The sequence below is a fragment of the Carassius gibelio genome, chromosome A13 (assembly GCF_023724105.1).
Source record: "Carassius gibelio isolate Cgi1373 ecotype wild population from Czech Republic chromosome A13, carGib1.2-hapl.c, whole genome shotgun sequence".
NCBI classification, from domain to species: domain Eukaryota; kingdom Metazoa; phylum Chordata; class Actinopteri; order Cypriniformes; family Cyprinidae; genus Carassius; species Carassius gibelio.
Genome location: NC_068383.1, coordinates 8,057,588 through 8,082,012, shown reverse-complemented (window position 1 = coordinate 8,082,012; position 24,425 = coordinate 8,057,588). Strand labels below are relative to the sequence as shown.

General features: G+C 38.6%; 1 protein-coding gene across 2 annotated transcripts in view; it reads right to left on the bottom strand.

Moving 5' to 3' along the window:
* Positions 1 to 1,783: 1,783 nt before the first annotated feature.
* Positions 1,784 to 24,425, bottom strand: part of LOC128026033 (pecanex-like protein 1) — a 39,143-nt gene continuing 16,501 nt past the window's right edge. Inside the window, exons 8-36 of one of the 2 annotated variants that reach the window (XM_052612740.1) lie at positions 23,323 to 23,516; positions 21,675 to 21,768; positions 21,349 to 21,406; positions 20,884 to 21,131; positions 20,650 to 20,803; positions 20,540 to 20,572; positions 19,174 to 19,345; positions 18,859 to 18,969; positions 18,493 to 18,584; positions 18,286 to 18,395; positions 17,988 to 18,093; positions 17,777 to 17,869; positions 16,965 to 17,115; positions 16,711 to 16,852; positions 16,364 to 16,541; positions 16,146 to 16,254; positions 15,903 to 16,032; positions 15,744 to 15,802; positions 15,406 to 15,621; positions 13,940 to 14,193; positions 13,606 to 13,836; positions 10,885 to 10,985; positions 10,636 to 10,786; positions 10,284 to 10,514; positions 9,902 to 10,176; positions 9,650 to 9,822; positions 3,504 to 3,958; positions 3,278 to 3,418; positions 1,784 to 2,882 (exon numbers count right to left, since the gene is read on the bottom strand). In XM_052612740.1, coding sequence (XP_052468700.1) covers positions 2,742 to 2,882; positions 3,278 to 3,418; positions 3,504 to 3,958; positions 9,650 to 9,822; positions 9,902 to 10,176; positions 10,284 to 10,514; positions 10,636 to 10,786; positions 10,885 to 10,985; positions 13,606 to 13,836; positions 13,940 to 14,193; positions 15,406 to 15,621; positions 15,744 to 15,802; positions 15,903 to 16,032; positions 16,146 to 16,254; positions 16,364 to 16,541; positions 16,711 to 16,852; positions 16,965 to 17,115; positions 17,777 to 17,869; positions 17,988 to 18,093; positions 18,286 to 18,395; positions 18,493 to 18,584; positions 18,859 to 18,969; positions 19,174 to 19,345; positions 20,540 to 20,572; positions 20,650 to 20,803; positions 20,884 to 21,131; positions 21,349 to 21,406; positions 21,675 to 21,768; positions 23,323 to 23,516 — 4,603 coding nt within the window. In that variant the 3' untranslated portion in view covers positions 1,784 to 2,741. The remainder of the gene's footprint in view (positions 2,883 to 3,277; positions 3,419 to 3,503; positions 3,959 to 9,649; positions 9,823 to 9,901; positions 10,177 to 10,283; positions 10,515 to 10,635; positions 10,787 to 10,884; positions 10,986 to 13,605; positions 13,837 to 13,939; positions 14,194 to 15,405; positions 15,622 to 15,743; positions 15,803 to 15,902; positions 16,033 to 16,145; positions 16,255 to 16,363; positions 16,542 to 16,710; positions 16,853 to 16,964; positions 17,116 to 17,776; positions 17,870 to 17,987; positions 18,094 to 18,285; positions 18,396 to 18,492; positions 18,585 to 18,858; positions 18,970 to 19,173; positions 19,346 to 20,539; positions 20,573 to 20,649; positions 20,804 to 20,883; positions 21,132 to 21,348; positions 21,407 to 21,674; positions 21,769 to 23,322; positions 23,517 to 24,425) is intronic. The other variant, XM_052612741.1, reaches the window with a different exon arrangement.

Below are 24,425 nucleotides of genomic sequence, written 5' to 3'. Positions count from 1 at the left end.
CCGGTCATGTGCAACGAGTTTGACTGAAAACAAAACAAGAAAAGAGGAAGCGTTTCTGAGCTTTTCGAAAGTTGTGCGTTGAAGTGGTCTGCCATTTGACAAGGAAAGTTGTTTTGTTTCAGGGGAAAAGCCTCAACTGTTTTAGGGGATTTAATAATGGTTAAAAAAACGAGAAGCCTCAGCATAAATATCTGCATGCCCTTCTTTTGTAATTATCTGAGCAGAAAATAATCGAGCACATGATCAGGTCGTCCGTTTGTCATTTGATGATATTTCACTACACCACACATATTTTTATAGTTGGATTGATCTCACCTGTTGTGCTGTTTTTGCAGGTGTTGTAACAGTAACGTTAAAGCAGGAACAGACCATTTACATGCAACACTGAGACAAAATAGACCTGATACTCACTGTTGTTTCAGATCAGGCTATGTACTGTTTCTCACGGGTAAATCCCTTTTGCATCTTCTTTAGTAATTTACCGAGTCTCATGGCTGGATTACTTTAAAAAAAACACACAGACTAATAATTGGAACATGAACAATTTATAATAACTTTGCCAAAACTCTTCATTTGATCTGATAAAGAAGCGTTCATCTGCTAATTTTATACAGTCTGTGCTTTTATCACTTTAAAGCGGCTCCTGCTGGCAGAGAACGAATTTACATTTTCAATAAGCCCGTCTCCAGCAACATTTCCTGGTTTTATTGTTGTTCAGTTTTGTTGTTGTTTTCTGTAGCACTTTTCATACTCTTTTTTTTTTTTTTGTCTATAAGAATAATCACCCTACACTAACAGTCAAACATATTTAAACAGTAAGATTTTTAGAATAAGAAATTATAAATTACTACTTTTATTTAGCAAGGATACATTAAACTGATCAGAAGTAATGCTAAAAACATTTACGTTATAAAAGATATCTATTTCAGATTAATTTTGTTCTTCTAAACTATTCATCAAAGAAACCTGAAAAATTATCCAGTGTTTTCAACACAATAATAAATGTGTTTTTTTTAGCAGCAAATCAGAATATTAGAATGATTAGATTCAGTTTGATTTGGTGAACTGAATGATTCGTTTGCAAACCGGATATCACAAACTGCTTTGTTTTGATCTCTCTCACAACAAACACGGAAGAGAAGACAATACTGAATAAAGTCATAGTTTTTGCTATTTTTGGATCAAAATGTATTTTCGATGCTTCAAAAAATTCTAACTGACCCTCTGATGTCACATGGACTACTTTGATGATGTTTTTCTTACCTTTCTGGACATGGACAGTAGACTGTACACACAGCTTCAATGGAGGTACTGAGAGCTCTCGGACTAAATCTAAAATATCTTTAAACTGTGTTCCAAAGATAAACGGATGTCTCATGAGTTATTAATGACATATTTAGATTTTTGGGTAAACTATCCCTTTAAGTGTAATAGGAAACCAGTTAAACAGGTTTAGCACACTGTGAAATGTAACATCTTCCCAAAATATCTTTATGTTTTTCTATTTTGAGATATCGGCTTTATACTAACTGCTTTTCTTTATCCTAAAGACATGATACTGATATACAGATTATGCAAGTGATCACAGCCAAAGCATTGAATCGCCACACTCAATAAGCATAAAAAAACATTAGTGATCAGCAAATTGAGCAATTTCCTTGTTTCCCAGTCTATTTAAGTGCTGCGTCCCCAAATCACATGAATAAGAGTTCATGTCCCAGATGCACTTAAATTCATCCTTCTCATAAAAGAATAACATCAATCACTTAGGAACAGGACGAAATCATATTTATGCATTGTCTTTATTTGTCCTGTAAATGAAAAACAATATAACAAAATGTAAATACAATAATAAATATTCAAAGCCAAATCTTTTTACAGACACATTTATATATTCATACATAACTACATGTGGTTAAACACCACTTCTGTCCGCAAGCTAAAGAAATAACTGTCAAAATGGCAGAAAAGAATGTTGATGATTTCGCATTTTGCATTCCAAAGGCATCGGTAACCATGATGATTCAAACCGTAGAGGAATAAATAAGGTGTGATCGTAGAAAGTAGTGCACAGCTGCAAATCAAAAACAAAACAAATCGTAGTGCAAGTTAAAGTCTCTCATAACACCTCTCTGTTGTCAAATGGATCCTCAAAAAAATAAACAAGGACGAAGAATAAGAATGACATAAGTGAGCTCCGTCTCAGAAGCACCTGCTTCCGTTTTAATCCTCAGCATCCTCATCCTCAACGTGATCATCTGTCTGTCTTGGCAGCTAGTAAAAAACAGTCTGTCACATGATTCACTGCATGTCCAGGGCAGCACTGTGCGCCTGACTTAATTTGGCAGAAATACAAAATAAAACTTAATTATAGCTGTAATAAAAAAAACTCTTCTCTGCGTGAACATCAAGCTCGTTTGTAGTGTTCCCTGTGAGTGTGTTTACAGACTTCTGATGAGATGCATAGAACCTAAAAAAACCCCAATGAGACCGCAGCTGCTCGTAAAGGAGAGAAAAAGAGAGAGAAGAGTTTATAGAAGCTGATCTCTCATGCAGCATATCTGAGGAACACAAAGCAAGGCAGCTTTCTGTCCAGATTTGAGCAAGTGTGCTTCTTGCAGCGTGTGTGAGTGTGTATGCTCTCCATTTGCACGGTTCCCTGGCATCCTGCGCCCTGATCAGCAGCTGGAAGTGAGTGTGGCCTCATTCTTCTTCTGGTCTGACATTAGACGAGTGTGTCCTCACACCTCTGCCCCCAGTTCAATCACTCCTGTCTCTATAATGGGAACCAGTTTATCATCCACCTGGACCAGCAGGATGGTCTTATCAATGTGAGACCGACTAACCGGATCACGACTGCAAGGCACCCAACGATGAACCACCTATGTAGAGAGAGTGAGTAGTGGGAAATTAGGAAAGCAGGGTGAATCTGGGGGAAGAATGCTCAACTGTCCAAAAAGTCCAATAATATGGTCCTAAAACATGCTTTCATTCCTTAAAAAATATTCTAATTTTTTCCCCCCTTTGATTTCAATGTGAAATTCACAGAGCGTGTTTTTTTATTTATTTTTTTTTAATGTTTTTTATTTAGCTTTAATATATTTTTCATTATGTGTTAGTTTTAGTAATTGTAGTATTACTTTAAGACATTTTTAATATTAGTTTTTTCACTTTTTTCATTTTATTCAAATTACAATTTTTTTTTTTTCAATTTCAAAAATGTTTTTTTTTTTACATTTCAGTTAATAATAACAACACTAGTGTGTGATGTACTCACGTGACCCTCCATGCCTTCTAGGGGACTCCAGTCCCTCCAAAAGTTGCGTCCAGATCTTAGTCTCATGCTCTCATCTGGCCACACCAGCTCCTTCCTCCTGGGATGATTCATTACATCCAACACCTGACTCACATCCACAATCTACACACAAAACGTGCATATGCTTCATTATAACATTACATTTCACACAGTTAAAGGGCCAAATACGAGAAGGCCAGATGCTCACCTGCACCCTGTAGGAGATGTCATCCCTTCTCAGACAGGACAGCGAGGGATTGTGATGATGATGGTGGATGTAGTGAAGATGATAGTGGGGGTGAGGATGGTTGTCCGTCCCCAGCCCTAAGGCTTCGTTTCCCAGAAGGCTGGCGAGTGTGTGGGTGTGTCGTTTGCAGGGTGGGATGGAGTGGGCGGAGAGGGAGCTGGAGGGGCCGGGCGGGTCGGAGCTGGCGGCTGAGGCGTTGGTGCCCAGCCGGAGTTGGAGGGAGGTTGGCAGCGTGCGGAGAGAAAGCTGGCTGCTGGAGGAACGTCTGCAGGGCTCCAGACCCGTCACAGATGTTCGGAGTGATGACTGGCGGCTGCTGCTGTGACGATATGAGGACGACTGACTGACGACAGACGCACGAGCAGGAGAATGACGAACCAAACCAGACTGCACTGACTGTGAACTCTGACTCGTACCTAAAGAGAGAGAGACTGTAGGTTACTTTCTTTCTTTTCTATCTATCTATGCATTTTCATCTTTTCATCCTTCCATCAATCTATCCATCATTCTTGTTCTCTTGTTATTTATCTATCTATCTGTTAATTTATTTTTTATATCTACCATGCATCATCGATTAATTTATATATCCATCAGTCAATCAATCCATCTGCTTATCTATCCTTTTTATCTATCATCCATCCATATATTTATCTTTTTATTTGTCCATCCATGAGATTATCTACCTTTTTTGTCCATCCATCAATATTTTTTTTATCTTTTTACACGTCCATCCAGCCATCAGTATAGAAAAGAATCACCCACTTTAAAATAATCACATTTTGTTGCTTTGCAGCCTGAAATGAAGATGGACACAGTTTTTGTGTTATCCAGCTGTATTTACACAGTAAAAAATTATTTGTGAACTCAATCAGTTGCCGCTAATCACCTTCTCAATGGCACACAAAGTCATTTGACTTTCAACCAAGATCAGCTTTTGTTATTTTGATAAGCTCAGCATGAAAAGAGCTTTCCTGGAGCATTTCAGTCCCTGTTAGTTCAGTTGAAGCTAACAATCAACTATTGGCATCCATCAAAAGATCTCCAGGATAAGTTGTGGAGAGGCACAAGTCAGTAGATGGATACAAAAAAAGCTTTATCAATGCCTAGAAGTCCATTATTAAGAAGAATTTGGTACAACACAGTAGAGCTGTAATCGGGCCTTAAAAGTTAGGCCCGACAGGACCCCAGCCCGACAGGTTTCGGCCCGAGCCCGACAAGTAAATTTTGATTGACAGCTTTTTTTAAAGCCCGAACCCGTTCACACCCCGACATAATTCAAATGTGTGCACACACACAGCTCTTTTGCCTTTTCAGTCATTTATACATGTTTTAACATAATTTATTCATAACTAACATAGACTAGACCACTTGGAATTTGGAATAAAGAAATAAAATAAGTCCTCTGAAACATCGTAACATCTCAGCATTGTAGACATAGGCTCATTTAACCTATAAATAGACCAACGCACCAATAAAAACGAGTCATTTTTAACAAATTAAATTAAGATAAATTTTAAATTAAGATGGGTATTTTTCAATAACGAAATTAAGATAAAGGCTCTGCCGGATTTGCTTCGCACTAGCAGATGATATTTTATAAAAGAATAAGGCCAACATAAGCGTAAATACTCTGTCCACATTATGCATTTAAGACTCAAATATTTAGTTATCATTTGAAAAACCTTCACTCACAGAGATTAGGCTAATCCTACATGTCTTTGTGGAGGAAAATGATTGAATCCACTGTAGATGTCTTCAGCGCGTTCCTGCGCTCACTGATGGAGCGTCATTATTCACTCATTATTCTCATTATAAACATGGTCAAAACTTTTCCACACTTCAGACTTTGTTTTAGTTGCTGTTGCAACCAATACGTAATCGCCAGAGGCAAGCCTCCGTTACACCTGCTCAGCATTCATTTTCGCATCTTTCTCGCGCTAATCGAAACACATCACATGACCGCTCGTTTATCTCGCAAACCGGAGCGCAAGCCCAAGCTCGACCCGAGGCCGTGTAAGATCATATAAATTAAGTCCGAACCCGACCGAACCCATCGGGTTCGGCCAAAGATCTTCAGCTCTACAACACAGGCCCTCCCTGGATCAGGATGTCAGTCCAAACTGAATGATAGAGCCTGGAGGAAACTGGTTACAGAGGCGACCAAGAGGCCTACAGCAACTCTGAAGCAGCTGCAGGAATTTATGACAAAGAGTGGTCACTGTGTGCATGTGACAACAATGTCACAAATTCTCCCCAAATGTGGCTATTGGAGGGTTGCAAGAAAAAAGCCACTCCTCAAGAAAGACCACATGTAGTCACGACTGAGCTTTGCCAAAACACACCTTACAGATCCTGAGGCAGATGAGACTAAAATTGAATTATTTGTCCTCAACACTAAATGGAGGTAATCTGGAGGAAATCCAATACAGCTCACCATCCAAATAACAGCATTCCTCCAGTAAAGCATGGAGGTGGTGATATCGGATGTTTCTCTGTAGCAGGGACTGGAGCACTTGTCAGGATAGAAGGAAAAATGGATGGGTCATAATACTGTCCAATTGAGGAAAATCTGCCCTCTGCTAGAAAGTTGTCAATGGGAAGAAGGTTTACCTTCCAACATGACAATGACACAAAGCACACAGGAAAACTGAGCACACAGTGATTGAAGGAGAAAAAGGTGAATATCCTTGCATGGCCTAGTCAGAGGAGATAGGTATAAACGGAGGTCGGAGCCAGCTCCAAATGGGCGGGTCAGCTCCAAATGGGTGGGACTTCAGCTCCAAGTGGGCTGTACAAACCTCCAGAGCCTTTTGATTGGTTTATTTAATGTCATGGGGTTAATGCACGCTGCGAATACCCCCCCCCCACCACCAAAAAAAAAAAAAAAAAGACGACGTCAACTTCCCAAGGCTTTTCAGCGTCAAGAAAGAGGAGTTTGAAGGGGTAAGTTTAGACTTGTACAACGTATTACAAGTTGCGAAAAAGTGCAGTATCTTGGCGGTTGATGTTTTAGTCTTGACGTAGTTAAATCATGATTACAAGCTCATTGCATTCAAGTTTGAAAATGGGAGGACATTCATGTGCAATTTTTTACCTTCAAAACTCATATTTACGATTATTCCAAGAGCACGTTAAGACAGCATTAGCAGCACAGATAAATTACATCTTTATTGTGTCTGTTACCCTTTTGTGCTAAATATTTCTGCAATACATTTACGCTGCAGATTACGGACACTGAAGACTTTAAGCAGGTAGGCTATTGTTACTAACGTTACGTAAAATATGCAGACCTATGTATTATAACTGCACTGATATTTAAGCGATCAATAACTATTAATAGATTTAGTACAGTGTTCTATAATAGTTAAAACTCCTAACTGATAATGCTTGACTTTAACAAAGCTGGTCATTGTTTCAAAACAATTTTAAAATGTTATCTATTTTTACGTGTAACGTTAATCCAAATAATGTAATGCAATTGAAACATTTGGTTTAATTACCAAATTCATTTTTCAATTTAATAATCATAACAGAGTGGATATATGAGGATAACTGCAGTGTCCACTACCATGCATTACATATCAACAGGTGTAGAATTAATTTTGACATTGTAGGAAACACAAACAAACAAAAACATTATGTGTAAACTTTGTGTTACAGAAAGTTCAAGTCTGGGTGGCCAAAAGTTATATTTCAGTGACCTGGTTACCGTCTCTCTCTGCAAACCCAAAGGATCACTTTCCTCTAAACTTTTTTTTGTTCTTTCTATGCATCAAGATGTGTAATTTATTTTTTCTGAAGATTTTTGACTAATGTGTGTGTGTATGTGGGTCTTTGTGTGGATAAATTATGTTCATACTTTAAAGGTGGACATTTGCAACAGCGCTTGTCCCTAAAATTGCTCCAGGGGTATGGTCAGAGACTGTCCTAAAGGACAAATGTTGGAATGTAAATGACATTACATTCTGTGGACGTCTTACATAAATGTGCATTGTACTTTAGTTAATGTTAACTTGTCAACAGTGAATAATTTTACGATGTCATTGGACTGGATGTTTAGTGACTAATGACACTTCATTCCAGTAAAAATATAATCCATAGCCTTGGAGTGAAAGCAGCAGCAAAGTGTTCCAATGCTGATAAAAATCAAGCAGGTTAAAACCTCAGGTTCCTTAAATATCTGTTCTACAGGACTTTTTGGGGTTGGACAGATTTTGTTATGGTTTTGAAGTCTGATGCTCACCAGCCCTTCATTTATTTGTTCAGAAATGCAGTAGAAACATTCATATTGTAAATTGTAATAATATTTTACAATAACTCTTTTCTATTTGAGGCAGCAGCGGATCTGCCCCAATCATCATTAACGGGACCACAGTGGAGAGAGTGAGCATCTTCAATACCTTCAAATGCCCTGCAAAGAGTAGCTGAGCACATGTCCAGAACATCTCTCCCCTCTCTGCAATACATCCAAACCAGGAGATGTAAATCTAGGGATGTTAAGATCCTTAAAGACCCCACCAACCCATCTGCTACAGTCAGGCAGACCCTTCTGCAGTCTGATGGCAAAGATGGAGAGGCTCAGGAGGAGTTTCTTCCCTCATGTTATCAGACTACTAAACATGGACATTAAACACACTGCACTTTATAGACTGGTTGTTTAGGGCTACCCAATAACTCTCTGCACACTGCGCTTTTTTGACAACCTAACTAGACATTTCATCCTCACTGCACATTGTGTACATCTCTGCACATTATCTGTGTAGCAGTTTCTGTGTAGCACCTCTACAAATCATCTGTGTAGTAATACAGTATATTGTGAATATTTCATTATTTGTATTTAATTATCTCCAAAAAAAAAAAAAAACGTTGTATTTTTTTCCTGTCGTTTCATTATTTGTATTTAATTTTCTCTTTTTTTTTTTTTTTCTAAAAAGAGTATGCCAGACCTACATTTCACTGCTTTTTGCATGTCATATAACAAATAAAACTTGAATTTTTAATGGTTTGGAGCGTTACCTGTGATTGAGTTGGTGATAAAAAGGAGATGGGGAAATGAGTGTCTTAAATTGGACTTTGGTACCAATAATATTTTCCTCTTAAGTCTTGGAATGTTTTTTTTATTATTATTATTAACTCTTGTATTACTATTTAGATTTGTTTTCTTTTTTTAAATTAAATGTTTATTTGTAAAATGTACTTCCACGTGTGGCCTTTTGTAATGTTGTTTCACCTAGAGCCAAGGGGGTTGTAACAATCTAAACAATATAATTCTCCCTCAGATTTCAAACTTGCATTAAAGAAAAACATTCACATACAGTAAACATTTTATTGCTCTAAATTACTCATTCATTTTCTTGATACTGATATAATTATAAAATTAATATAATTTAATATACTTGTATGTTTGCAGTTGTCACAAAATTATATAACCCCTTGTTAATAAAATTTAAACTACAATGAAGAACAATAAATCTATTTTTCATTAGTATCGCTTCTTTATGCCATCCTCATTCGCGCGCACCCCGGCAAAGACGCAATGTGAAATTTCCGCTTAAACCCCGCCCATTTGTAAAATCCCGCCCACTAGCGGCAAAAGTCCCTCCCACTTGGAGCTCTCCGTGAAGTCCAGCCCACTTGCGGCAAAAGATCCTCCCACTTGGAGGTCTCCGGGCTGCAGCGATACCTACTTGAGTCAGAGCCCAAACTTAAACCCCACTGAAAATCTGTAAAGACTTGAAGACTGCAGTCAACAAACGGTCACCATCAAATTTAACTGAACTTAAGCATTTCTGCAAAGTCTACTTGTGCAACGTTAGTAGAGACATATCCCAACAGACTAAAGGCTGTAATTAAAACAAAAGGTGGTTAAGCAAAATAGAGACACAAGGGGGTGATCTTTTTCAATTCTGATACTGATTTTAGATTTTTTTTCTGATATGTTGGTGTTATATCTTTCACTTAGATGTTATAAGTTGCTAAAACAGCTGAAAAAAAAAACTGTGTCCATCTTCAGGCTGCAAAGCAACAAAATGTAACTACTTTAAAGAGGGTGATGAGAATTACACAGTAAACGTGCGTATGTACAACCAGCAAGTGACTGTGTTTACCTAGAGAATGAGGTGTGTAAGCGTGCAGTGCTGTGTGTCCCGAGCTGTGCTGGGAATCACTCGCTGCTGTCCCAGAATTCCCAGAATTCCCACTGCCACATGACAAGCCACCTGCATCACAATCTTCAACATTCCCGCCACTGTTACAGCCAGCGCCGCAACCCTTACGCAGTCTGCAGTGAGAAAGATGAGCGTCATTATTATTCCTATCAAAACATGTCAATTCTCATTCATTCAACCACACACACAAACCTGTGCCACGTGTTGACAATAAAGTTTCGTATGTTGGCAATGCTGATTGGTCCTCCCAGTATGCGTCTTAGCTGTGGGTGTGTATTACAGTAAGATGTTGTCAGAGGCGACACATAGATGGGGTATCCGATTGGCTGGTCACATGAAGAATTTATCATGTTGCGTAGTGCTTGTTTGGCATTCTGGATGCTTCCACGCTCTGGGTTTCGGTTCCGCAAAAACACCAATTCCTGCTGCTGTCCCGCCCACAGGCCGCGTACACACTCCTTATTCACCTATGAACATGTAGATATAGAAAATCATTTACATGCTAATAAAATAAGTTGTCTTTTCTCTGTCAGTCTACTTTCTTCCATTTTATCCTATCTTTTTTGTTGCTCACTTTTATGACCCTGAAGCTGAGGTAGCGTCTGTTAAGCATGATGATCTTATATTCATTGGTCCCTTCGTCTAACACATGTCTAAGGGCGAGCAGAGAGGGAGAGTTGGACAGGACAGCACTGCGCCAGGCCGGGTCACCCTCGTGAGCGATCACCAGTGTCTGCTCGTGTGAAGAGATCGCCTCAAACAACACAGACGATTCCTCATACTCATCAGGGGAGGTGAAGTGATCCTGCAGAGAAAGTTTTAACTCTGGTTAAAATCAGAACCAAAAGCATAAAATAATAAGTCATATTTGATATGACACGGAGAACAGATGACATTAATATTTGTTTCACACACAAATGTCTCACCTGGTGCAGTTTAAGTGACATGCGAATTCCAGGGACAACCACCTTTCTCAGCAGTTCCATGTCAGTAAAGATCCACTCGTCTCTTACAGATGAGATCCGGAAATCTCCCTTAAACAAGGCATGCAGCCCATACAGGAAAGACTCCAGATTACTGTAAAAACACACCATTAGAACAAAACAAACCGCAAACAATGTCTTCAATTTGTTTTGGAAAAACTCCAGCACAGTAAATGATTTTTGCTCCCCCACCTGGACATATGGTGAGATGCAGTTCCTAGAGCTCTCCTTCCCAGGACACACAGGCCGTAACACAACAAAACCAACAGAGAGTCTTTCTCACTGTCCAGTGGCTGAGAGAAATAGAGAGACAGCAGTAAGGTAAAAAGTTTGTTAACTAACATAACAGTTCAAATGTTTGGGGTCAGTACCATTAGTTTTATTTTATTTTTTCCAAAATAATTCATACTTTTATACAGCAAGGATGCATTAAATGTAAAAAAAAAAAAAACCTTTAAAAATGCTGTTTGTCTTAATTTTTTTATGATAAATGGGTCCTTAAAAACATGTCATGGTTTCCTTATAATAGTAATAAATATTTCTTGAGCAGAAACTGAGCATAACAGAATGATTTCATGTGACACTGAGACTTGAGTAATGATGCTAAAAAAATCAGGTTTGTAGTCACAGGAATACATTACATTTTTAAATATATTAAAACAGAAAACAGGTATTTTAAAATCGCAATGATATTTAACAGGATTACTGGGTATTTTTAGGGGCCAAGCACCGAAGGTGCGAAGGCACCTATTGTGTTTGTTGGCGTTATTATTCTTCTTCTTCCGCCGCAAGTCTATGGCAGCCCATAGAACCGATTGCGGGAAAGTTGTATAATTTGGCACACTGATAGAGGACAGTCCCAACATTAACTATAGCAAATTTGAAGTCTCTATCTCCTACTCTCTAGCGCCACCACTTGTCCAAACTTTCAATGTTTGTATGCTAATAACTTTTGAACCGTAAGCTAGAAAATGGAAATTCTTTTTTCCATTTGGAAAATCCTTGGGAAATCCAGGGAAAATCCTGAATCCTTGGCTCATGCCAAGTCGAATGAACCCCAAAATTCAAAAATCGCAAGGTTTAGTTTTTTCGCTATTTTCAATTATTCGAAAAACCTACTTTTTCGAACTCGTCCTAGACGGTTAGTCCGATTGCCACGAAAATTGGCTCAGATCATCTTCAGACCATGCTGGCAAAAAGTTATGGAATTCAAGTTGATTCGTCCAACTGTTGTTGAATGACACGTAAACAAATTTGACGAAAAGCACGCAAACGTGCACGTGAGGCTATATCCCGGCAACGGTTTGTCATATTGAGACCAAACTTGGCGTGTGTTATAACAAGCATGAACTGAGACTACCTGCAGTGTTTCGACACAGCGCCACCTAGTGGTCAGGAGATATGAAAAATGCATATTTTGGCTTATAACTACTGAATGGTTTGGCCAAAAATCACACAACTGGTCTCTTTATATTCAGTGAGTCATGTCGAGTCAAATGATATCCAATTTTCCTGTGTCGGCCATTTTAGGCGTCGGCCATTTTGAATTATGATTTAAAATGCTGTATTTTTTGAACGCAGCATCGTATCGTTTCGCAAATAATTACAAAAATATTCGGCTCCATGCCCTGAAGGTACTCAAAAAGTTTGGTGGCAGCGCCACCTTGTGGCCAATAGTTATAATGAAATATCACATAAATGCTAATAACTTTTGAATAAATTAGTCTATTAAAATTAAAATGGTCTCGCTATATTCTGTGGGTCATGCCGAGAGTATTGATACCAATAATGTGAAAATTGGCCTTACTTCCTGTCCGCCATTTTGATTAATGTTGAAAACCTACTTTTTCGAACTCCTCCTAGACCGTTAGCCCAATTTTCACCAAATTTGACGTGCATCATCTTCAGACCATGCTGGCAAAAAGTTATGGATTTTGTGTCGATATACATAACGGTTCTCATTTAGCGCATCAACGAATTTGCTGGAAGGGTGCCAAAATGCATTTGAGGCTGTATCTCTGTAACACTTTGACATATTTGCACCAAACTTTGTATGTGTCATCGCCACCTCACACTGACCATGCCACATAAATTTGGTAACAGCGCCACCTATTGGTCAAGAGTAATAAACCATTCATTAACCATGAGTAATTACACTTTTTAAAATGCTAATAACTTTTTAAGGCATTAGCCTATTTGAAGGAAACTGGGCTCAAAATATTCCCTGGCTTATGCCGATAACATAGATACCAAATATACCACGGTAAGCTGAACTTCCGGTCCGCCATTTTGATTTATGTTGAAAACATACTTTTTCGAACTCCTGATCAACCGTATGTCCGATTTTCACCAAATTCGAATCAAATGATCTTCAGGCTATACTGATTCAAAGTTATGGATTTTGAGTCGATAGACAAAACCGTTTTCGCATACCACATCGACGAATTTGAGGCACAATGAGAAAATGACACTTGAGGCTGTATCCCTGGAATGCTTTGGCATATTGACACCAAACTTTGTGTGTGTCATTGAAAAGTCACACAGAGTACACCAAATTGATTTTATAACAGTGTCACCTATTGGTCAAGCTTGATAAACCAAGTAATCATGCTACTAGAGGTGGTATTGGTGTTTTTTTTTTTGCCATTTCAAATACAATAATTCCAAAATTGCTGTTATTGCTCATTAATGTATTTGGTGTGATGCTTTATGCGATGCTTAGCTACTACATTTGCCGTTGGAGTGCTTGGCCCCGTAATTGCTGCTTGCAGCTATATTTGTTGTTGTTGTTGATCAGTTAAATGGAGTCTCGGTGAGCATCACTCACAAAAAACCTTACAGACACCAAACTTTTAAAAGGCAGTTTAGATGACTTTTCACCAGCTGACATGTTGTGTGGCTGAACATGTCTACCTTCTCTCTCCGTGAGTTGCAGTACTGGATCCAGCTGAGGTAGACAGAGCAGAAACTGTCTCTGGAGATTCCAGCCAGTCTGTGGTCATAGTCTTCATCAATATTGGGGTTGAAAGTCGGATCCAAGTCAACATAGTTTCGCTCTCTGCAGCTCTTCAAGCCCTCAAGAAGGCCTTCGTTTGCCAGCCACTCCTCCAGTTTAGGAGATGCAATGACATAATAAATTATGCCCTACAAACAAACAAACAAACATAAATAATAAAACAAATGATTTTCAACAATTCCAGGAAAACAGAGCAGTTCCAGGGACAGGACTAGAAGGTTGTCTGCTGACCTTAACGTAGTAGGTGGTGAGGATTCGCCGCAGATCAAACACCTGCAGCATTGACGCCGCACTGTTATCAGTGATGCTGTAGCCCTCCAGGGCGTATTTAGTTACCAGAACCTCCCAGGCCAGCCAGCGCTGTCCGAATGCAGCATTGAAGGACAGCAGATGGGGGAGATGACCGGGCTCACAGCAACAACAGCTTTCATCTTCTTCAACTCCCTCTGTTATCGCCTCCACCTCCCTCTGCTGGCAGTATGTCCCTGAGATAGAGAGGAGAAAAAAGGAGACAGAATATTTTAACTAGACTCATATAATCCTTTCAAAATTAACAACTAATTTAAATAGTTATAAATGTCTGTTTTGCTACTATGCGTGAAGATATGTAAATGATCTCTCTTAGGCCGGTGACACACTGGTTGCGTGGCGTCTCTGCTGCGTGCCAGAAGCGTGGCGGCTGCTTCGCGTTTTCTGTGTCTTTACACACCAGAAGCGTGAATGCACGCGGCGCTGGCGCGCTGCTGCTGCTGTAGGTGACATAGAGGGAGGCCGCCGAAATACCAGGCTCTTGTCTTCATGACAACAATATCAACTTTTTATTTTACACACCTACTGATAGGACACCGTCAACAGTATTGATGACAAAATAGAGTATGTTTGACAGGTGCAATATTTGAAAATCTATAATAATTTATTTTATATTTTTAATTACATTTATATCTGAATTTATGCCAACCTATAGACTTTCAAATATCAACATGTCATGAATTAATATGTATTTGTGTACAAAATGACATATAAACATATTTTCCTAGTATATTTTGCCTTGAAACGCTTCTGACACGTACGCGTGAAAAATAGGCGTCGGTTCTATTTCTAGCATGCACGTGTTTTCCGCACGCGCGTCTCACGCAGGCAGTCTGCATGCTCTAACCTGTTAACATGGGAGCTGAATAAAAAACAGACACGCCACGCAGCTGAGACGCTTGCGCCACGCATCCATTGTGTCGTCGGCCTTATGAATGGTTACCTCCTCAAATCTCAATAACCACACCGGCTTATTATTTACATTATTTAATGGTTTGAGTGGATTGAGGAGAGAGCTTTAATTTCTACATTTAGAGAACAGTGACCATTTCATTTAAAAAGAGCAAGAAAAATCCTGTTTTTACCTAATATGTAGGTAATAATTCTAAAATGCCAATTTCATACTCAAGAAACAAGTTTCTTATTTTGTTATTATGTTGAAAACTCCTTAATATTTGTGTGGAAATCATGATACATTTTTTTCAGCATTCTTTGATGAGTTTGAATTAGTTTGAAATATTAACATTAGGATGCATCTGTAGTGAATAAAAGTATTAATTTCTTTAAAAAAGAAAAATTTTGTAATAAGTGTAACTATTTGATTTAGTTTATATTTCTCTTTCAAATGCTCATTTAGTCTCTCTCTCCTTAGCTTTTTCTCTCCTCACCTCTAAACTCAAGTCCTCTGAGCTGAAAGGTGATGAGGCCATTGCCGATCTCAACAAGGTGAACGAGAGCATTGAGGTAATCAGATGCCAGGATGAAGCAGTCTCCAATGCTGTAGTTTCCCCAGCGGCCCAGCTGCAGGTCTCCACACAGAGAATGCTGCAGGGAGCGCGTCAAATGCTCATAGAAGATGGAGTTCAAGTTATTATCATCTGAACCTGACAACATGAGAGATGAGAAGAGATGCCAATATCATGCCACACAAATCTACAACACCACAGGCAAGAAACTAAATTAAGAATGATTTTACATTTACAACATTCAGTGTATGTAGTTGTACCTGGGTTTCTGTCAAGCTGCGAAGCAAGTCTAGTGTTGGAGTGATCAACTCGCTTAGTACTAAAACACAAAAATTACATTCGAATCGTATAAATGTTTTGTGGTCTGGGCTAAAAAGGCTAAAGAAAACAGGAGATACTGATATTCAAGAGTGTCTTACTTGTATTCTCTCTCCCAAAAGCGCACAGGTCGTACATATGAGCTGATGAAGATGGCACTGCCAAGAAAAGGGTTTAATGGAGTGGAGAACACCGCAGACACAATGGCCTGTACGAACAACATGGCAGAGTCTGGAGGGGACCAAGTCAAGGAAGCACAGCACGAAACAACAAGAAAGACACCTGAATTTGACAAAGCCTGTAAACTGTGTTAAATCTAAAGCAGGTTTGTGTGTTCAGGATACGTGGCACTGCAAACGGTTGGGCGAAGGCATGGAAGGCAGAGCCCCAGGTAATCTGCCAGGGCGCGATGTAGGTATAAACAAACTTTAACTTGTAAAAGAGCTCCCATAACTACAAAACACAACACATCACACAGTTATACAACAGAACTTCTTAAAAAAAAAAAAAAAAAAAAAAAAAAAAAAAAAGGTAAAAGGATGCTATAGGAATTAGGACTGACCTTGCTGAAAACGATAGACATAATGAAAAGGTCCAGCAGCAATGTCTCGGAAAACTGCCGGTAATCAAATGTGAAGAACAGGACCGTGAAGAGGACAGTGACATACTGATATGTTGGACTACTGAAGGAAGAACGCAGCAGCTTCAGTCCAGCAATGGTTATTACTAGAGCCCCGACCCTGAGAGAGAAAAATTATTAGCTGACTGCGAGTAAATGATAGCGCAGAACAATGTTGAGCTAATACACAATGATCTGGTGCAGACAGTCAGTCAGTTAGTCGATTAAACATCGTAACACTGGATGTAAGGAAGTAAGACAGGAGGTCAGATTGAAGAGGCAATACTGACTCTGTGTTGAGTTTCTTGGGGCTGGCAAGCTCCTGTGCGCTGCCACTCAACTCATTAAGCACAATGAGTGGATAGAGGATGTTTTTCTCCACAAACAGCAGCCACACATGTGTACGCTCAAACCACATGACATGGGCGGCACCTGCACACAGAAAACACACGCTTAAGTACTGTTTGTGCTAACCAAGTCTCAGAAGAACAAAGAGTGTTATCTTTGCATAACTTCAATTTGCTAAATCTGTAGGGTGACTTACCCCGGATTTCAAACTGATAGTACTCCCTGGTTTTGAGCAGCGGGTGTGAGAAGCAGTACCAGGGTAACTGTTTCCTCATCTGGGGCAACAGGTAGTGAGTTAACAGGCCTACTGCCCCAACCAGACCGTACAGAACATAGCTCAAAAAAGGCTAAAATAGAGGAAAGAGGGACAAGAAGTGTCAAGATTTATTATCCTATTATCTTTTTTATTTGGACAGTCATTAACATTTGTGTTGTAATTTATTTCTGTGATGGCAAAGCTGCATTTTCAGCAGTCATTACTCCAGTCTTCAGTGTCACATGATGTCTTAATATAACCAATGTTGCAGACGTTGTTGTTGTGCTGTTAAATATTGTTATAAAAACCATGATATATTTTGCTATGTTGAAAAAAAAAAAAAGAATTCCCAATATTGGATTTTTTTTTATGGAATAATTAATGGAGGATTTATTATGCATGCTTATTTCTCCTAATTTATTTATTGATTTATTTTTATTTTTTACCTTTGCTGTAATCTTACACTCTCAGTTAATATTTAAAAAACATGTATGATTTAATAACACTGTTAAATGTAATGTATAGCTAATCTCCAAATGAATATTAACTTTTAATAGTGTACATTATAATGCTGTGATGCCAAAATTAACTTGCAATGACTGATTTTAATTTTTAGTGTTTTTTTATTTTAGCAAAATAATGTAGAACATATTTGAATATGGCCATGTATCGGTTATCTCACACACAAATTAAAATGATCAGCATTTTATCACAAAATTGTAACATTGCTGCATTACTGATCAGTGTTTTACCTGTAAGGCAATGAAGACAGTGCTGACGTGAATAGCGAAATACAGGACAGCAATGACAACACACACAATCACATCTGACTGTAGTCTGTCATTCTGCAGTCAAAGAGAAAAACAGAGACACAGATGCATCATTCACAACAGAAGAGAGCATTCGTGTCTATTTACGTCTGTTTGTATCTATGTTTGAGAGATTTATGTGTACATCACTCACCACAGAGCTGCGGAGTTTCTCTGGTAAAGGATCCTGAACTTCAGAAAGGGGATCCTCTGGATTTTTCTCTTTCACATTAGGGAAGACCTTTGATTGCACTAACGAACTATACAAACACAGGATAATATTCAAATTCAGAAAATTCTAATTAACCACTCTGCAGTCAAACAACAAAAGCTCCTGAGGCACTGAATCCCGAGAGGATACAAAGTCAAAGAACCTAAAGTACTTAAAGCTGGAAAAGTGCAAGAATTATCTATCAAAAGCACAGACCCACACACTCAGAGTTAAGACTTACATGAGAACAGAGGGGTCACTGCTTTGGCGGCTGAGATGGTATGAAACAGCAACCAACAGCCCACAAAACACTGAGAAAAGCACAGGGATGTGTTGAGGATCCCACGAGTCCTGAAAACAAACATAATATTCAGAGGAATATTTAATGTGCTCAACACAGAACAATCCAGCATCCATACAAATACAACCAAAATCAAGAAAGAATCACCTTTAGAGCACCATAGCAGAACCCATAGAGCATCGCTATGGTGATGATGCTGCGCACAACACTATAGAGAGCTGAGAGCAGACTGGTGCTCGCTGGGAGTGAAGACAGACATAATGAGTCTCTAAAACACAACACAGTTTTGTAGTTTATGAAATTAAAAAGTAGAAACATTGGTAACTTTATGATGAGGTTCTATTTATCCACATTAATTAACTAGATTTTTAAAAATGAGTTCATGTTCATTTCAAATTTTATTAAGACATTATTAATAACAATTTGTAACAATTCAAAGGAAAGAAAAGAAAGAATCCCAGTGCATATGCTTATTTTCCCCAGTCCTAATGTCAAAGTGTGCATATGTTTCACCGTTTCCTCCGAAGACATGAATGTCAAGTTGCTCAAGCAGGTACATGACGAAAGTGTTAATCTGAGGAAGCAGCCCAATGAAGAAGATGATGGGAAAGCACAAAGTGAAAACTGGAGAGAGAGAGAGAGAGAGATAATGTAACACTCGAGTACTTAAGTCTCGTCACATCAGCAGGATTTTCTCTGTACTCAGCTCTAGAATGTCTTTACTCTTTCATAGGAATGCTGAGAAAAATCGTACTGCATGCAGATTTCAATAAAAGAGCAAAACAAAAACTCCTGTGAATCTATGTCCTCATGTGTATCAGTGCTCACCAATGAGGAGATCCCGTGCCTGAGACAGCAGGACGGAGCTGGTGAGAGCGACTCCATACAGAGACACTGCGGTGGAGCTGCTGTTTACACTCCCATAGTGCAACAGCCAGATCAGTCCACAGCACAGACAGAAATACACAGGCCTGCTGTAAGCGATGATTCGATTATGACCCTAAACAAACACGCACAGAAGGGTGAGAAAAACATCGAATCTCTGAATTTAGACCCCCAATCTGTCATTTAACTTAACTTCTGTATATTCAACAAAAAGTAATGCATTGTCTGTAATTAAAGCAGCGGTAGTTAACTTTTGACGCTCTAGCGGTTAATAAACAGAACTTGCTTGCGTCTTGCGGAAGAACATTGTAGCCGGAGCTACTTCTCTCTGTTTATGTCTATGAAGAATCACAAAGGTACTGGGTTACTCCGCCGCGGTACCCCCGAAGCAATCTAAAATAGTCCGAATATAAACACTTATTATAGGTGCACCCTAGTGATTCAGGACAAGCTAAAAACACGGTTTGGAAAATGGATTCATGGTGTACTCGCTTATTATGTTCATTTTTCTACATTTTGAACACAAACATAGTTACGGACTGCAGCTCTGATTGGTTGTTTTTTACCGGGAGCGCATGACTTTCTGCAAATGGCAATAGGACCACTGGGAGGAGCCAGAGGAGCTTGATTTTTTTCACAGATTATCTGTCTCATATTCTACTGTCAGGACATAATGACAGGTTTAATAAATATGTAAAAAATATTTTTTTGCAAAAGTTCCCTACAGCACCTTTAAACGCAATTAATCATGCTAGGTGCTATTACTTAAATAATGTATAATCACGAATATACACCAAAGGGTTGAGGGCAATATGACTTAAATGTTTTTGAAAGAAGTCGATTTTCCTCATCAAGGCTGCATTTATTTGATCAACAATAAAGCAAAAACAGTAATACTGTGAAATTTTACTACAATTTAAAATTTAACTTTTTTCGATTTTAATATATTTTAAAAAGTAAATACATTTTGTGCGATGGCAAAGCCACATTTTTAAGCAGCCATTACTCCAGACATTACAGACATTAATGTGATGATATGTTGCTCAAGAGACATTCTTTTCATTTTCAATGTTGAAAATGCTTTTGCAGCTCAATATTTTTTTGTAACTGTGTGGTTATCAACATTATACAATTTTCTTTTGTTTTCAGCAGAACAAAGAAATTCATACAGGTTTGAAACAAATTAAAGGTGATTAAATAATATCAGAACTTTCATTTTTGGGTTATTGATTTTTCCACCACTGATGTACATGGTTTTAGCTCACTGTAATGAAGTGTGTTATTGTATATGAATGTGTGTGTTACTCACATGTCGTGGTGATGAAGAGTCAGGTTGGACACTCTAATTGAAGAACAGAAATGTTTCATTAAAAATTAATCATTAGATTTGTATGTTTTTGAAAAGTGTGTGATTCTCACCTTCAGCAATGAGTACTGGCAACTGGCAATAACGAGGCAGAACTGAAAGACCCAAATGTCTGTGAAGAACCCATGAACTAGCAGCACAGAACCCAGGAAGGCCACGAGAACCGCCAGAGCCACTGAGAGCACATTCTCCAGAACCTCCCGGTTCCTGACAAACACATGCAGCATCATCAGGATATGAGCTGAGACACATCAGTAATACACATTAATGTGTGGGTTTGTGTGTACCTGTCGAAGAGGGCAAGTAATGTGAGTCTGTCAAAGTGCAGCCCGACCCACAGGTACGGCAGCAGCCAGAGGCGGTAGTACTGCTTGGTTTTGTGTGGGTGTGTGTGTGAGTGTGTGTGATTATGTGTGGAGTCCTGCGTGCAGTGCGGCGCCTCCTGCAGGTCAGGACTCCCGTCCACATCGTGCTGTTCCAACAATTCTGGGTCCATGGACAGCAAACGATTCAGACGCATCTGAGGAAAGGAGAACTAAGCCAGGGTGAGTTTACACACACACACACACACACACACACTGAGCTCATTGTTTCAACTGTGCTGCTTCTCGCACAAGTGTTATTGTGAGCAATGCATAATCTTACTAACTAAACACTAAGTCAAATATTCAGTCTGTGGCTGAATTATATCTCAGAGTGTTTGCATGAAGAAAACATTCAGTCTGTGTTTGTGTGTATATGATAGCACTCACCAGATCATGAGGGTAAAAACGAACTGAGGTAGAACTGGAGAGGTGAGAGTCTGTTTCCCTGCAGAGAGAAAGACTTTGTTAGTTCTGGGATATTTAACAAAGGATTCTGTTCTGCATTACAGTTAACTAAATCTAAAACAATTTAAGAAAATAATTAGTTATGTGTATATATACACACATTCACAAACACAAACACATATATACACTAATAATAATGACAAAACAACATTTTGTATGAAAAATATAATAAGTAATAATGTTTATAAAATACAAATATTAATGCTAATTATAGTAGTATCTCAAAGATAACACTAGGTGTAACTCACCAGAGGTTGTTGGATGCTCGTCTGGTTGCGGGCTCAAAGTTCACCATGGACATGTCACATCCTCCGACCTCATAGAGAGGCGGTGTCAGCTTCCCTGAGTAACACAAACACACAGGGGGTCAGGGGTCACATAGCAGACATCACAAAGTGTCACATAAGTGTGGTACTTAAGCCTTTTGCCACATACAGGACACTGACCCCCAATGTCTGCTGGTTTTCAGAACAACAAGACCTCAATCTTGCAAGGCAGATGCCAACAAAACTAGATCACTCTAATCAGGAAAACTGTCTAAACTGAAAACACCCTACTATTCGGGTCCCTCTTCTGTGAATAATGCATTGCAAAGCGGCTTTAAAAGTTTTCTATAATAAAACCTTTTTATTTATACATTACATGTTACAGTTGATTACTATGAACTTTATTTCATAATTTAGTTTAATGACAATAACTAAATCATGTCTCTTATGCTCACCAGGGCTGCATTCATTTGATTAAAAATACTGTGAAAAAAGGCAATATTGTTCAAGAGAACAGCATTTATTTGAAACTGAAATATTTTTTACATTATAAATGCCTTTAATGTAATTTTTGATCAATTTAATACATCCATGGGGAACAAAAGTGTCAATTTCTTTAAAAAATAAAAATAAAAATGACTAAGAATGTTAAAATGTTCTTAAAATTAGGAATATGATATGACATCTAATTTGGAAGGGGTAGGAGAGAACCACTGAGAATTCTACACTACAGCATAACAAATTCTTAATATAATACAGCTGCAAGAATAAAATTCTAGAGGAAATTAAAAGAAATTTACACTTGACTGCCAGTAACAACATTAAATGTTATGGTTTACATTAAGTGATCTAAACACAAGTTGACAGCACTTTATACAGGTGTAAATGGGGTCAAAAATTTGACAAGACAAAAGACAAAATCTGAAACTCATGTTCAAATTTAAGCCAATAAATAGTCAAAAGAGCCAATAAGCCAATAAAATTCATGAATCATCTTCAATGCGACCAAAGTTAATACCAGGTGCACACAAAACCTAAACAATCCTTTCTCTACAAATGCAATGAGCCTCATCCACTCACAAAAGCCCACTATACTGTGATTTTGTTGTCTTTGTCTATTCAAAAACAAGAGATATTTATAGACATATAGATGCATTATAGATCACGGGAGGAAACAAGCAAGCATGTTCCTTGACCGGAAGCAAACCTTAACCGCAGCAGTGGGAGTGCATCAATACCTCTAGACCACCAGGGAAAAGTTTGACTGACCAAAGAAAGACGATGTCACATGTACATGCATGCAAAATACGATATAAGATCATTATGTTAGTGGTGTAATCAGTGTGATCCCAAACACAGAAATACATGCAAAAAAAATCGGTAAACTGATAAATAACGATTAAGTTCCACAGCCAATTCAACCTGATGAAAACCTACAGATGCATACTGACTGAATATTTATACCAGAAAATTACATGCAAATGGAATGTGATAAGAAACAGCATGCAGTCGTGACAAATAGTGTGACTGACAGCATGCAAATGTGAGACACACAGGATGCAAATATAACAGGAAGGTGTGACGATAACAAGATGATGTGACAGACAGCAGGCAATTTTACAGTGCATACCAAAGTCATCCTGCAGGCTGGCCACGCCCACAGTGGACGCCTTATCCAGACAGCCCTCCAGCTGCGCACTTCCATTCCTGACCAGCAGGGAGGTGCTAGTGCTCAATACCGTCACTTGAGACGGTGTGCGGGATGGCTGACCTCTGACCTGTGACCCTGAAGCTTGAGATACCTGACTCAGAGCTTCCTGCAGACTGGAGGAGCAGAAATATTCATGATTCAGAATGAGTAACAGACGTGAGTAACAGATGTGGGACACAGGGATGGGCGCTTTGGTCAACTTTAGTACTCGACAAAGAAGTCAACGGAGTACTCAGTACTCACCCTTTGATTGTGTACCCTTCGATGATAATGTTGCACCTGTGTTGTTATTGTTAACTACAATTAAGGCTGTTAGTTATTATTATTTTTTGGTTTTTTGATAATGAAAAAAAACATACATTTTAGATGGAAAAAATTTAAATACTCATTTAAAATACTAATAAATACTATAATAGTATATAAAATTACTACAACAACACTGTTTGCATCATAAGCTTTACATTCAGTTTCGGTGTCAACAAAAAAATAGTTAAAATTTTAAAATGCTAATAATCTAATCTAATCAAATCAATCTAATATAATATGATATATGTTCAGTGGAATTTTTGGAAGGAGAAAAAGAACTGAATTTTTATGTTTTTGTGCCCATCCATAAAGTAAGAATGAGTGTGTGTGTGCGTGTATAAAGATAAGGAGCACAAAAATAGCACAAGATGCTGGAAGGAAGGGCAAGGTCACATTTTAGAGAGGAAAAACAGACAAATGGTTGTGATAGAAGAAAGGGGGTTCTGGAGGTGTTATTAGAGCTGACAGGAAGTGTAAAATGAGAGGGGAGCTGAACGGGAAGAAAAGAGGATGAGTATTCTGATTTCACTGCTAGAAAAAGCACAAGCGATTTTGAGGTTTGTGTGTGTGTCTGTGTGTGTGTGTGCAAACAGAACAAACATTAACAAAAAAAAGTGTAGTAAGGGAGTTGCTCACTGTCATTTTGGAAAGAGATGATGGAAAAATAGAAAACTGCTGAACTCATCAGTGCAACATAAGTGTTAGAGGCATCACTG